This window comes from Xiphias gladius, chromosome 18, assembly GCF_016859285.1.
Source record: "Xiphias gladius isolate SHS-SW01 ecotype Sanya breed wild chromosome 18, ASM1685928v1, whole genome shotgun sequence".
Taxonomy (NCBI): Eukaryota; Metazoa; Chordata; class Actinopteri; order Istiophoriformes; family Xiphiidae; genus Xiphias; species Xiphias gladius.
The window spans coordinates 25,087,029-25,102,301 of NC_053417.1; the positions used below are offsets into that span (position 1 = coordinate 25,087,029).

General features: G+C 42.5%; 1 protein-coding gene across 3 annotated transcripts in view; it reads left to right on the top strand.

Moving 5' to 3' along the window:
* The window catches only part of acap3a (ArfGAP with coiled-coil, ankyrin repeat and PH domains 3a), an 86,328-nt gene that overhangs the window by 24,754 nt on the left and 46,301 nt on the right, over positions 1-15,273 (top strand). For all 3 annotated transcript variants that reach the window (XM_040152803.1, XM_040152805.1, XM_040152806.1), the window contains exon 2: positions 12,360-12,417. In XM_040152803.1, coding sequence (XP_040008737.1) covers positions 12,360-12,417 — 58 coding nt within the window. The remainder of the gene's footprint in view (positions 1-12,359; positions 12,418-15,273) is intronic.

Genomic DNA, 15,273 nt, shown 5'->3' on the forward strand with positions numbered 1-15,273 from the left:
TGTGATGCCATGCCCACACTCTTGCTCTTAGGCTGCGTTCAGGCTGACTTCAGCTCGGCGTGAACGATGCAGCCCTCTCATTCATTTCACCGGGGCCAGCAACAAAAGCGAAGGCGTCCGATAAGCCTTCACATTCACAAATCCTTTCCTCAAACTGGACTTCCAGGATCATATTTCATTGGCTCAACAGTACGTGAAACAGCATGCCCCCATAAATGTAGCCCCTTGCGTTGTTTCAGCACAGAGCAGATTGAGGTCTGAACACACAATTAGGAGGGCGGACGGGACAAGGAAAGGATGATCGGTGACCATCCTTCGTTCTATTTTAGCACGTCCACCAATAAAACCACAAACAGCTGTTTTTACGCTTCGGTTTTTGTACAGATTTTAAAAAACTAACTTTAACTGGTAAGCACTGTTTTTAACTTTTGGAAGGAGCCAGGATTGCTGTCTAAGTCTTTGTGCTAAGCTAACTGGCTGCTGGCTGTAGCGTTATATCTATGATGCATTTAGTGTGAGTGGTATTTTTTTCTTCTCATTAAGTTCTCAGCAAGAAAGTGAAACTGAAAATGTTAAAACTGTTCCATTAAAACTAATAAATAATAGCAAAGACAAAAAAAAAAAAGACAAATCACACTGGCATACAAGTGGAGGTTTGCTTCCTCTAGACTGAACCAGTGAAATGCATGAGTGACTAAAATGCTGGAAAAATAGTTGGTGAAAATATGAAGCATGTACACACATCTATTTTGAGCCACCCTGTCTAATCTAATTTGAGGGGGGGGGTTGTTTTTTTTTCAACTTTCCATGAAGATAGATCTGTCCTGCTCTTGGCTTTTGTGGTAGCTTCTGTCCTTGTCAGTGGTTTACCAGGCCTCTCATTCTGTAGAGAGAGGATGCGCATATGCTCCTCTGCTAAAATAGACCCAGTCTTTTTTGTTTTTCCATGGGGACAAGCTCAGTCAGGTGGCAGTTAAGCAAGTCACTGTTGATTTAGTTACTGCTTCACTGAGAGCCCAGGGCAGCGTGGGGCTCAGCTTTCATCCCGGCAGATTTAGGTGGCACAACGTCAAGCACGCGCTGTGATAGTCACAGAATAAGTGAAGTACAACAGATTTTATTTTTGTTTTATTGAATGTTGAAAGAATTTAGTCATTTTCTTTCCCAAGCTGACAACAATTTTATCTTTAACTGCTCTTTAACTATTTACTGTGATTTTATAGACAAAATGAGTAATTATCAAAAAAAAAATGAGATTAACTGATAATCAATTTAATTGTAAATTGTGGCCGCAGTTGATTAATTGATTATTCAGTTGACAGAGAAATAAATTAGCATCTGTTTTGATATTCGATTCATCATTCAAGTCATTTTTTCTAGCAAAGATACAAACATTCATTGGTTCTCCTCAATTGTGGGGATTTTTCTGCTTCTCTTTGTCTAAAGTTAAAATAAACTGAATATAGTTGGGTTTTTAGACTGTTAGTCACACAAAACAGGCAATCTTAAGTTGTTAGTAATGAAAGTAATCATTAGAGACATAGGGCTGCAAATGCATCATTTTCATCTATCATTTACTTTTCTTCAGTTACTCGATTAATTTTTTTAATTTATTCCAGAAAATGTCCAAAAAAACAGCCCATCATAAGTTACCCGGGGTAATGTCTTCAGATTTCTTGTTTTGTCCGAACAACCTCGTGACTGAGAAGCTGGAACTAAAGAATGTTGACTCAAAACAAATAATCACACGTCAGCCTTGTTGCGGATTAACGTCCTGTAGATTGATTTATCGATTAATTGTTTCAGCGGTTAATGTGAAAGCATGTGACCCCGCGGTTTCACAGGCCCCGTCCTTCTGTGAACTTAGCAGCAAGGACGGTATCATTACAGACGTGGCAGGGATCAGACACACAAGACCCCCCCCTGTGGGGAAAAATGGTTTGGTGGGAGTGTTGGTGGTCTCTACATTGAGTCCCCTGACTGAGTGGGTGGGCCGGGAGGGTCGTCTGTCTGCGAGGTGAGACGAATGTTGCCGTAGAAATGGGGCTTGGTCAATGGTTGCCACTGACCTGTTTGGCTACGCACAAGTATTTTTGGCACAGTATGCAACCAGAGAGGAGAGGGTGGGGGGCTGGAGAACGACCTCCACTTGTAGAAGAGCAGACCACCCCTTCACACACACACCCACACATACATATGTAACATATGTGTATAAATGTATATATTTATATAATATATGTATACTGACAGGGCTGATGTGAGCACCTGTCCTGTGATTGAACACCACACATCCAGTACATGCTGCTAAATCTATGCATCAGTGCTGGCTTAATGCTCGGGCCTGCAGCATGCCCTAATTGAAGCATAAATGAGTAATTGTTGCCGCAGCAGACATGTCACTTGTGTGCAGCCATGAGTGCAGACGCGTGTTGTCGAAGAGGGGTTTGAGGTTAATGCGACGACGGCAGCGCACTCAGTAGAGTCTGGCGCAGAAATGTGAGCAGTTTTTTTTTTTTTTTTTTTTTTTTAATAGGGCGGCTGAGCTCTCTCCCCCCTGTCAGAACAGAAAGCAGGCCTCTTTAAGTATGAGGAACACATCTAAGCTTTCAAGTGGAAAAAGAAGCCTGGGCTTATGAAACAATAGTCAGAGCTTTGAACACATGTTGGGGAGGATATTATTGGAGACATTTGAACTCTCTCTGCACCTTAGATGCATTAGGATTGGGTTACCACAGACTATGGGGTATTGTGATTCTTAAATTATTAGGATGAAGATATAAATGTGATACCAACTGGAAGAGTGCAAAGGTTTCTTTGGAGGTCATAAGATCTGCGTCAGGGCTTCCAACATGGGCTGTTTACTTTCTGGATGGGCAGTGGGATTCGAGCCCGACCCCCCCCCCTTTAGTTAGTGTTGCTCTGACCGTCAAGCTTTTCTGTTCTTGCACATAACAGAAGCAGATTTACCAATTCTTAGTCATTTTTTTAGACAAATGGTCCTTGTTAGACAAAAGCGGGCTGCCAGATTTGACTTCCGCTGCTTGTGATCATCTTGTGACTACACTTTATCAAATGTCTCACCAGTTACGTAATGCAAAGTAAAGCGTCAAGGACTGTCAGAGCTGGGAGAAAACCAGAGACTTTCTTCAACAGCCGTCTGACAAACCCCGACCACTAATTATACAGTAGCGCTAAATTGGATCAGTTCTCCGCCCACACAGCATCGGGATCAGTTGCCCGTCGTACTGTTGTTATAATAGTCACCGTGACTGGTCAGCGTGTTGGTATTTGTGTTTTATTAGGTGTTCTATAACAGTATTATATCATAACAGAATAAGTTGTCTAATCGAGGGAATTCAAAATATGTGCTGATACAATATTTCTTCATCCAAAACACATAGTGGAGACAGTCACAGTGGAAACTCACTATTACACACAGTCCAGTTTTCCATGACATGGGCTTATTATTGTGTAATAATTATTCCAAATTATATTTTCCTAAGACATATGTTATATTATACATTTGGGCGAAAAGATGTGTTTTAATTCAAGTTGATAAATCAGATTCCAGACTTCTGGTTTAGTGTTTGGTATGTAAATAATTAGTGATCTGTGTCATCATACTGAGAAGTCAACATCGGAGCTCTTAATACTTGCTGCTGAAATACACAGTAAGCTAGTTGAGCTAGTTGTAAGCAAGTTAATGTTTTAAATTGGTCTGAAATGTATGAATTGTGCTCCAAAGATCGTCTCTACTTTTTTCACATCTGCGGTGGATGTGGTGTTGCTGGGTCTTATGACCTCCTCTAAAATGTGGGAGCATGTCCCCAACTTTGAGGAATGTAAAGCAGGCTGTGTGAAGCGATCAGGACCTGAATTTTTACTTGTATTCGCTGCAGCCAGCAGTAGCAACCGGGAGTTAAAAGACGCAACAGGAAATGAAACGAACAAAAAAGGGTTCGGCCGCGTAAGGTCAATAAAAAGGGGTCTTAAATTCGCGCTTGACGGCTACCTACGTGATATTGTGCTTAAAGTCTGAGGCTAAAAGTCAGCATCCTGAGCAGCTGAGTGGTCCATGGGGAAGACAATGGAAATAAAGAAACAACACTGTTGTATGGCAGTGTAGAGCTAGCTAGTCCTGTAAGTGTGATACTGTTAAACCTGTTAGCTAGCTTATCCTACATTACTTGTCGTGTTTTAAAAGATGAGAGCCGGCTTTTAGGATGAAGACTCGCGCTATCCAGTGTTAAATTGGCTGCAAATCCAATTTAGAGCAGGAGAGAGCTACTAACGTTATAATTACACTCTGATAGAATCCGGGATCTTTAAACGTGACCCGTCACCCCACAAACTAAGGTAGTTAGTAAATGATGTGCGCCTTGACCTTGGAAATAGCATCTAAGGTTACTACTGCAGGCAGCTAGCTAATATGCTGGACATGCTAACAATTGTAATTGATCTTAGAGCAGATATATACACACAGTTTAATCAATTTCTTACGCTTTTGCTCTGATGTTTTCGGCTTGGGAAAGGGCAAAAAAAAAAATATATATATATATATATAAAAAATATACCACTCTCCAAACTCCTTTGTATATGGAGTACCTTTCTTACTACAGCCCAGTGTACTCCGTTTCAGCATGTAGAGAAATCCAAAGCTTGACAGGTCAGTCACGCCTAGTTACCAGTTATAAGCCATGACTGGACAAGCGCTGTTCAAGAGAGGGGTTTAGTAGTGGTACAGTCAAGTGTGTGAGATAAGACATTTCTGAGCGGCTAGCTAGTGCTCTGAAACTGCACCGGGTATATATTTTTTTTTTTTAAGTGCTCGGCATTGCGTAGCCAGCGGGGGTGCCTCCTTGACCCTGCATTAGTTCATGTGGTTGCCTGGAGGAGTAGGATGGGGAGAGCCGGGCAGCAGGAGCCATGCAGCTAAGAATAACCCGAGTTGCTGCTCGACGTAGCTGAAGGGAATATGCTCAGGGATCCCACCCCCGCCTCCAGGCGGCCATTCAACCCAGCCTCAATTAGGACTCTAAAGCAATCAATATTATAACAAAATGCTGCCTTTTCTCCAGACAGGAAGCTTCTTTGTCACAATGGGGCCCTCAGACAGACTGGGCCGCCCTGTTTCCAGTCCTTGGCTTCCCCCTCCTCCACCCTACCTTCTGCCCCCTCCGTAGCCTCCCAAATTCTCCACACTGATGAAACCTTTTGTTTTTAGGTTTTGAATTAAGATGTGATTAAAGATATCGAAGAGTTTGGGAAAGCGCAAACAGTCGGTTGATATCAAACAGCCTGCTGATTGCTGAGGATCACTTGGAGCTCGCATCTAGTCTGCTCTACAGCTGTTCTCATTTGTATGCTGGCACAGAGACCAGAGCACGCTGACACTGCTGGATCACTCAGTGGCTAATTCGCTCTTCCCAGCTGGCCGCCGTCTGTATGTTGAGTTGTCGTGCCCCAGCTGGTGGACGCCTTTGAGTTTGGTTGAGGAGCCACGGCTGTATTTTAGGGGTCACTACCTGGAACCGGTGTTGGCGCTCCCCTCACCATCCCACCTGCTTGCTCTCCATCCAGACCACCGGGGCCCTCCTGTCTCCATTTCTCCCTCCAAAAACAAAACCCTCTGGGACATCTGAACCCAGCTGCATCTCTTTCAGCCATCCGGTTCGCACACAGCAGCCAAGACACACTCACTGGCTCCGGTGGAAAGTAACTAAGAACATTTACTCAAGTATTGTACTTAGGTACAAATTTGAGGCACTTCTCTTTCACGCTACCTATACTTCTTCTCCATATCAGTGAAAAATATTTAACTTTTTAGTCCAGTACATACATTTGACAGCCTTAGTTACTGGTTATTTTACCTAATATGATTTTACATATAACACACGATGAGCTTTAGAAAACATGAAGACTTGTTAGGGATGGGGTTTTGACTGCGTTTGATCAAATCTGAGTCCTTTTGAATCCCTTATCCAATCTATTTAAGTAATGTGTTTGGTGCTGAGTGAAGAAATTTCAGCTGTTTTGCGTAACACAAGGTATAACTTAATGTTTAAGAATCTAGCTTCTCATCGCGTTAACTGCACAAGTGGTATTTCTTATTGTGATTTAGGGACCAATCACCAGACAAAACAGGACACTGATAGTAATGGAGACAACGGTAATTACCTGTCAAACCTAAACCATGGACGCACCGCTGTGGTTGTGGGGGTTTCACCACATATTCTATCACTGCTCTGTGACATTATGGGCCCCGTCTTGACTCGTTTGACCTTTTCCTGCGAGGGACAGCGGCGTTTGCTCCTCACTGGGGGTCTGTGCTGCAGCTGCAGAAGCTAGTGTAAAAACAGCACATTAAGAATAATATTAATTCTACCTCTTCATCTACTTTATGATTCAGTGGATATCAATTAAGTAAATCGCTGATGTATTGCATGTACAATGCATAGAATTTTAATTTTAATTCTGTCTAAACTTTAATGCATATGTGAGTTTTATATAATAGCATAAAACTCACAGGGCCCATTGTTCTGTATTTTAAGCACTGTTACTTTTGATACTTTAAGTACATTTTGCTAAAAAATGTTTCAATGCAGGAATTTTACCTGTAATTGGGTATTTTTAATGTGGCGTTTCAACTTTTACTGAAAGCGACAATGTGACAATCTCAGGTCGTTTTCAGCCGCAGCAGGCAGCTGTTTTCAGAGAAAAAGCTCTGAAAACCCATTGTACACGACCCGCTCATCACCAAACAGCAGACAGGCACAGTAAGAGACCAGCTGGTGAACATGGTGGAGCATTTAGCAGCTGAAGAGACAGGAGTTTTGGTCCCCACCAGGAGTTGATAGAGACCAAAAGCAGGCCCAAAAGGAGAGTGAATGTTGGACTTTATTAATCAGATGAACAACAGATGTTGTTGCCCGGTAACTGCTGGATGTGTGCATAAGCAACCATTTGCTAGCAACTTAACCATGTCAACTCAAAATGTCATGGTACTGTATGTCAACGCTGTGTTGACAACTTGTTTCCGTTGACCCCAAGTGGTCAAAAAATGAGTTACTGCGTGTTTTAGTAAGTCTGAATACTTTTTCTTACCACTGCTTTCTGGAATAATGGAAACGTTTTCTTTGAGATGACGCTTGTGGAACCTCTAAAAATCATCGTTCTCACACACACCACAAAACAATGCCAGCGTGGACAAAAATTTTATTTTACATGACAAAATTTCAAATGTCTTTATCCTAGCATCATGTGAAACTAGTTAGGACGTGAGTCAGCTCATGAAGTAAAGACAAACAGAGTTGTTCTGCGACTTTGGGCCAGTAAACAGAACCTCAGCCGTTGCTCTGGACGCCCTGTCAGCAGCCAGAAACCACCGGAGTTGAAGCTTGCTCAGCACAATCTCGGTGTTTATTGTGGTTTTACACCGCTCGTCAGCTGCACTGTTCCATGTCAGATAAGTGATCCCAGACTAATCTTGCACAATAACAGGCACACATAAGTGCAATCTGAATAGACAAGTTATAAACCTGTTGTATTGTTGCTGTTTGGTCCTAATCAGCCGTTAAGAACAACCATCGACTGCATGTTTATTTGAGTCAATTAGTCACATTGGTGTACTTGTCATGTGAAACACAAGGAGATTTACTGCAGTTTAATTGTCTCCCGATGAGGTTGTAATGGTGCAGCGATGGTTATCTCTTGTCACAGTAGCCCTGTTGTGAGTCATATTAGTACCTACTTAGTTTCTCTGCTCCCTGTGGTGTGAATGAGGGTCAACTCACAAGCACATTGGGGACCTCTGCGGCCCACTAAGGAGATGGTTGCCGTGGCTACGGGCCCGGGGCACTGTGTGCATCCATTACGGGAGGCATGTGCAGTAGGACGGGGCAGTGGGGGTTATAGCCTGGGGGTGGGGTTCAGCGGGAGCAGCTGTCCCACAAGCCAGAGTCTGTACATCTGGATCATCTAGCTGGGCTGTCGTCGTGATGATCCACACTGATGTGGTTGTAGCATTTGGAGCAGTGCTGTGCAGGAGAAACATGGCCGAAACCCAGTGCCATCCCCAGCCTTCACTGCAAGACACTGATTGTTGACTTTTGTAACTTTAGACTGAAACAACTTGTTTAATATTTTGTGTTGTCGTTTAGATTCTTCAAGATTTGGCAAGATGTAAAGCCTGAGGATTCTTTTTCATAACCATGTGATCAGAAACCCTTGTAAATGGAGTAGAGCTGAAACAGCGAATCGATTAATGGATTTGTCATTCCAACAGAAAAATAATCTGTAACTTTTGATCATTGATTAATAATTTCAGTCATTTTTTTCAGTGAAAAAAAATTTTCTTTCAGTCTTTTTTATGTCATTGCAAACTGAATGTCTTTAGGTTTGGAGTGTTGGTTGGACAAAACATGACACATCACCTTGGATTTTGGGAAGTTGTGGAGGACATTTTTTACTTTTGTTTTAACATTTAATTAACTAAACAATTAATTTATGAATTGAAAAAATTAGCTGCAGGTCAGTCGCTAGTTGCAGTCCTAAAATCAAGCTGTTTTAGATGGGGTTGATGCAAGGGCATACTGCACTAAGGCACTGCTTCCAAATCTTCTTCTTAGCTTGTGACCTCTTACTGCCAGGCAATGCCTTCTGATGACTTCTGATCAAGAAAAGAGCAAAGATTTGAGAAACGACAAAAAATGGACAAAATCATGTATTGTAATGTTTTGTCCTCTTCTTTTCTGTCTTGTTAACCATCTCCTGACCCCTCAGATGTATCTTGTGACCCCTTGGGGGGATCTTGACCTGCAGGTTGGGAAGCACTTCAACAGTTGGGTTTTAAGCGTCAGCTGTAGTAGAAAAGGTTTGGTTGTTCTGAACGTGCATTATGTTATGGGTTAACTTTATATGATGCATTGAACTTTACCATAGCACTTTATACTGCTTTACCAAGCAGAATAAAGTGAAGGCGACTGTTGGTTAGCGAAAAACTGGCAAGAGTCCTTAATGACTATAAAGATTCTCCCTTCAGCAAAAAGAAACCGCACATAACCTACTCCTTTCCTGACCCCACCTACACCCCTAGTAATTTTCGCACAGTCCCAGTCCAGTCACAGTCCAGTGTGAATTGGAACCAGCTTTATTGGCCAAGTACGTGTACAAATGCAATAAGGAATTTGGCCCCTTTTTTTTTTTTTTCCTCCCCCCTGCTCTCGGTGTATATACACACACAATACAACCAACAAGACTAGGACGTAGTCTAGTATGTGGCTGGACCGGCCTTTATCGGTTTGCTTCTCACCTGTTGTCTGTGCTCACATATACAGTAATTTAATATAGCCGAATTCCCCATAAAGCTGTTCTCATTTACATGATTTTCTGTTTCTTTTGTCGGACAACAGAACAATTATGGAATAGCGACTGAAACGTGGCCCATTGAGACCACATGTTCACCAGCAGTCACTTTCAAGCCATTTCCAAGCTGCTGCTCCGTACTGCTGAAAACCGCGACATTGTCTGACAGAATCACCATACACATAAGTTAAAGACAACAGCTCTGCTGTGATTCTGGCTGTATTTACCTGTAAAATGATCACTCAGAGAAAAAAAGTTAGAGGCTCATTCACGTCGGTGTCAGCTGCAGTCAACTGAATGAGACACATGGAGAGGAGTGCCTGTGGAGGGAAAGCCCAACCTCGCGCTCGCGGGGCAATACTGGCGACTCTCTTCAACAGAAGGTAGATAAGGTTTGTCCAAAAAGTCGCTAGATTTGTTGCTTGGTGCTTTTGTGAAAAAAATCGCTAAAGGGGTCTGGAAAGTTGGCAAATCTAGTGACAAAGGCGCCAAGTTGGCAACACTGCCTGTAAACGCCCCCCTGATGATGCACTAGAAACCATTTGCGCCAATTCATTTTGAAAGAGCAACGGCCAATGGGGAAACGCCCAACACTCGGCCGGCCGACCAATGGTGTAACTTCAGCACATAGTCAGGCGGCATTCGGCTGACCGATGGTGTGACTTTATCACTCAGTCAGTTTATAGGCAGGCCCTGCTGTTGAAGTCCAGCCAAAAAACAAGGACAGCAAAGCTGAACAAAGATGGGTACTCGTTACACGTAACATTTAGCGATTATATTCATACAAATAGGTGAAAAAATAGGTGTCTATATACAAGTCAAACAGTTTGTGTAAATTGTAAACAAGAAAACAATAGTACAAGGGTGCAGAGTGCAAAGAGTGTTGGAATAGATACTGAATGAGTAATGCTGTAGGTCACTCTATACACATGAAGTAGGTGGTTATATGTAGTATATGCATGTACTAGGTCTATATACAGTATATACGGCATACATAGATTGATATTTAACGATAATGATGATGATATGTACATGTTAAGGCACAGCGTGTATTTTAAAACTGTTAAATACATTCTTTATGGTGTGTTACAGGGAGTTATTGCATGGGGTGGTGTTGGGAAACTACTGTATATGACTATATGATTTGACTGTTCAGATCAGAGTGACGGCAGGGAACTAAATGTTTAATGTGATCAATTCCCTGTTTAAAGCATATGTGAAGTCCCTGCAAGTTGATATCCATACCACAGTGAAATTATTTTAAAGCAGGAAGATCTGCTTTAGATCCTCACACCTAAACACTGATGGGGTGCTTTGGAAAATGGCTGTGGCAGTAACATGGATTGTTTTATTAATGGGTTAAAACATGCAAATTGACTGCTGTGGTCCATTCAACAGAGATCTTATGGCCAAGGAAACACATTTAAACATTCGACGTATAATTTGCAAGTTTTACAATAGGTAGAGAGGAACTTTCATCTTATCACACCATATCAAAGTTGCTGGAGGTAACGCTCTGGTTGTTTTTTTTGGAAAATCTGTATTAATACTTCTGAAAGCCTCTGCTCGTGGCCAGAACTGTGTTGGGTATCAGCAGATGTTTGAGAATGAAATATCAAATTAATGTTCCAAGACCAGCCTGGCTCCCGCTGAAAGGCGTGAGGGAACAAGCCGCCTGAAAAAACGAGGGCCCACTAAGCCATGCGTTATCACATAAAAAGGGCAGTTTCAAAAATGACATCAGCAATGAAAACAGCTTTGCTCACTGCAAGATTATCCCTGGGTGTGGTTGGCTGTTCGGTAGGAGATCAGTTGAGGTTACAACAACACACGTCCACATGTGGAATAATATGGTATTGATTATTTAGGTAATGTATGTTTCCATTCTGCCTGAGTTGGAGCTTTTGACAGATATTTCCTCTCTGGAGTATTTCTCCCTCCACTCCCTCACTTCCATATGAAAGGAGATGGTTGGAGTAAAAGCCTTGGGGGTGGAGAGGAGTACGAGAGCACGTGCCATCCTTCGTCCCCTGAGCTCTCTGCAGCCCGGCCAAGCGGGCTAATCCACCCAGGGCCAGAGAGGAAGAGATGAGAGGGAGATACAAGTTTTATATCCTGGCAGGCATGGCCGATATATGCCACAGATGCTCTGATCAAAGAGCTCCTGTGTGTGCAGAGCTGTAATACTATCTCCTTGATATCAAATGGAAAACCAGCTTTAAGTGTGTGTCAGAGAAAGCAGCCAGGATACCACTTCAGAAGTGCTTGTCGGATGGTCGTATGGCTTTGGAAACCCCCCGACCCTGTCTCCTAGAAATTAAGTTTTCTGTCTGCAACAGCAAATACGTTTTGTGGGAAGCGTAATTGCATATATACATACATGATATATATACTGAACAAATCAGTAAAATGTTCATAGACCACTTATTTGATGGTAGCTGGAAATTAGTACATCAAGGCAGTGTTCATGATCCTGGCGTCAAATTATGGAGAAGCTATTGAGTGTATTTTTTTTAGGAGCCACATCACCCAGCCGTGAGCCTCTGGGTGTAAATCACAGTCTCTCCCAGTTGTTCCGGCTCCAGATGCAGTGGAGTGTGGCACTGGTGGCAGTGGTGTTGACAGTGGGTAGTTGGACTGGGAGTTGCGGGATGAGCCAGACAGCCAGGCTCCCCTCGCTGTGTGGAAACCTTGCCTGTCACGTTGTTTTGACAGAGCCGAACTGCTCCCAGGACGGCGTCTCGCTCACTCAAAGCGCACCCAGACTCTTGCCCGTTGCTGCGCGAACGCATCTGGCTTTGGCTTCGCAAAACTCCATCTGTCATCCACAGATTTATGGAGTGTCCTCGTGCTTTCTGAGAACACGGGAAATCAGAAGCAGATTGAAGAACGGCTGTTTTCCAATGAGTTAATGACCTTAATGGAATTTCTTTACAGTCATCCAGTAACACATTATCACACGTGAACTAATGGCTTCTATTGCTTTTGTTTTTCAGGGCAAATATTGACGAGGTGGAGACTGAGGTTGTGGAGATAGAGGCAAAACTAGACAAGGTAAGACATTTGCGATTGTCACTGCCAGTGCACTTTATCTGTCCTGAATGGGTTTTTCTCAGAGGCAAAATGTTCTTATGTTGTGTCAGCACATGTTGCGGAGAAAGTCGATATTAAATAACAGGACGGGAAATGATTGGCTTTTTCCCCACCATGGGTTCAAGTTGTCAAGCGTGTTACACTTTTCGCCAAACCCAAAACAGTATGTCCATTTCCATCCACCTGTTTTTATTAGTATTTTAAATTTTCACATAAAAAAAAAAAAAACCTGAGTGGAAATGCCAGAAATGCAAAAAAAAAAGCCAAAGGTTTATACACTCGACTGAGGTGGAAGGTTCGGTGTATCGATAAATACAGGATGCGACATAGTGCAACAAAAAGTATCAGGGAATAAGTCATGATGTACATGAAGTGTGTGACTTATTTGTCACTCAACCTTCCACTAAGGAGATGAAAAATAGAAGCAGAGAAAAATATCAGATCTCCCGTCTGTGGAGCAATGAGGAGATTGCAACGTTCCTCAAATTTGTACATGAAAACAAACATAAATGCCATAGTTTGTTTCCGCCATGATTTTCAACCGTTTGAGGTTTGACTTGTGCTCCTTTAATCGCGCCATCTCTTCCGCAGTAATTTAACCGCACCTGACTGGAGAACTAGCGCCAACAGCTTTGTATTGTGATGCACCCATCACCTCATATTTGGATAATGGTAGTCGAGGGAAACGTACATTAATTCTTATTTTCTTTTTGCTAATGTGTTCTGGAAATTCTGTTAAGATTTGTGCTACAATTGGATGGAAACCTGACAGCCTACGCTCCTTGCTGGTATACCACATGTAGAAGAAAGCACAGTGAAAACCATTAAAGTGTAGAGCAAGCAGTGGATATTACACCAATTTTCCCTGGATGGAGCAGTGAAAAAGCTGCTGGCTGAGGATTGGGTGTTTTCGATCCAGGACACTGGAACAACCTACAGCAAGGTTTCAGAGAAGCCAGATTTGTGCACATTTGTTTTCTTTGACTTTCTCTTCATTTTATACCTTTTTATTTTGTAGGTGCCTCCTGTAAAACACTCACTAACTTGTTGTGTAGGGTAACATATTACAACACGTCATTCAGGTCAACATTAAAATGTATCTTTCTATAACTTTTTGGCAGAGACAGCACAGCAACTTCTCCATTTTTATTCGGCCGTGCCAGCCCAGGCCAGTTTTTCTTGCTCTCCAAGCCGTCAGTTGAGACATCACCGATTGAGGCGTGGCCAGAAGCCTGACCCACCTGGAGGTTTTGAGAGCAGCACAGCAACGATGTACTAGCCCGCCATGGCTTTGTACGGCAATGCGACAGACAGTATGGCTCTCCAAGGAAGAACCAAAGTTTTGCTTTTAAATCCTGTGAATTTTAAGAAAAAGATTTATTTTGATAAAACGTAGCATCGTTCTGACACATGCTAGCTAAACATCACATATGGGTTATAACAATCTTTTCAGTTGTTAACGTGACCCCTGTACAGACTGGGTTCTTCACGTTCTTTAATGATTGCTGCCACTCTATTCCGTAAAGAGATGCTTCTGTTTCAGACGCATTAACATCAGCTTCCATCAATGGGTTTTCCAGACCCCGTTGTATTTGGCAGTGTGTGAAATACGAAGGGTTCTCGCGGGTCCCGGGCCCGTAAATACCACCTCAAGGAACCTCAGAATCAAAACTTTTTGGTCACAAAAATAACCTTAAATAACCTATATTTATTTCATATTTATCTATACTGTAAAGTTTATTTGCATGTTGAGATGTTAAAGGTGCGGAAGCAGCACAATGAAGCAGCAGGCAGTTAATACATATTTAGTGCCACATCTGTTGGCATACAAGCACCACTGGTTATAGTTGTTCAGATACACAAATTAATCGATTTAAACTTTGCGGCTGTGCTGCTTCTCTGCATATTTAAAAAGCGTCATCTAACTGTCACAAGTCCAGTATACATAAACATGTTGATATGAGAAAAATTCAGTCCTTATTTATGCCATGGAAAGTCCTTATTTTACTATACAAACAAATTTAAAAAATGTGGTTTGAAGATTTTTAGAAAGTTAAAAAAAAAAGCCAAATAATTACTGTTTCAGCTTGGAATCTAATGGAACAGGACACCAGTGTGTACAAATCGACCAGTTACAGTCTCTGCGCTTTGTGGGCAAGATTTACATAATTAGTGAAGGCATCCGTGCTGTGCCAGCTGGTTTGTAGAGGTCTGAGCGTACGTCTGTGCTGATAAATTGGTCTGCGTGGGCAGGAACACAAGTGAACGTAACTAATTAAAAACATGGAGGGTTCTTGTACCTCACAGTCTACATGAATCATGCATATTTTTTTTTTTCCTGTCTTCAACGCTTATTCATTTCCCATAGACGTTGTGTGCACCTAGAGTACCCTGGTGCTCCGAGCTTTTGCCTTTACTGCCAAGACCGGCGGCCAATTCTGGACATATTTGATTACGGTTCCAACAACAAATATATGGGAACCCCCAGCCCACCACCCCCAGGGTATTTTGCACGCTGGTCTTTGGCCTATACCATAATAATACTGGATTTAAAAAAAAAAAAAAAAAAAATGACTCAAGAGGAGGAATGTTGTAATGTCGTTCTGAGCATTCTGCCACAGTATATCAGCCGCTCAGTCCCGACATTTTATTACTCCGCAGTGCCCAATCCCACGCAGCTAACATGGCTAGCTGCCACTGCTGGCAGTCTCCACTCTACATAATGGGGCAGTGTTGGAATGTCGCTCAGCCCCGCCGAACAATTCAGCTGAGGTCTGTTAAAACATGACGTGGCAGCGGAGTAAGATGGGGTTCACC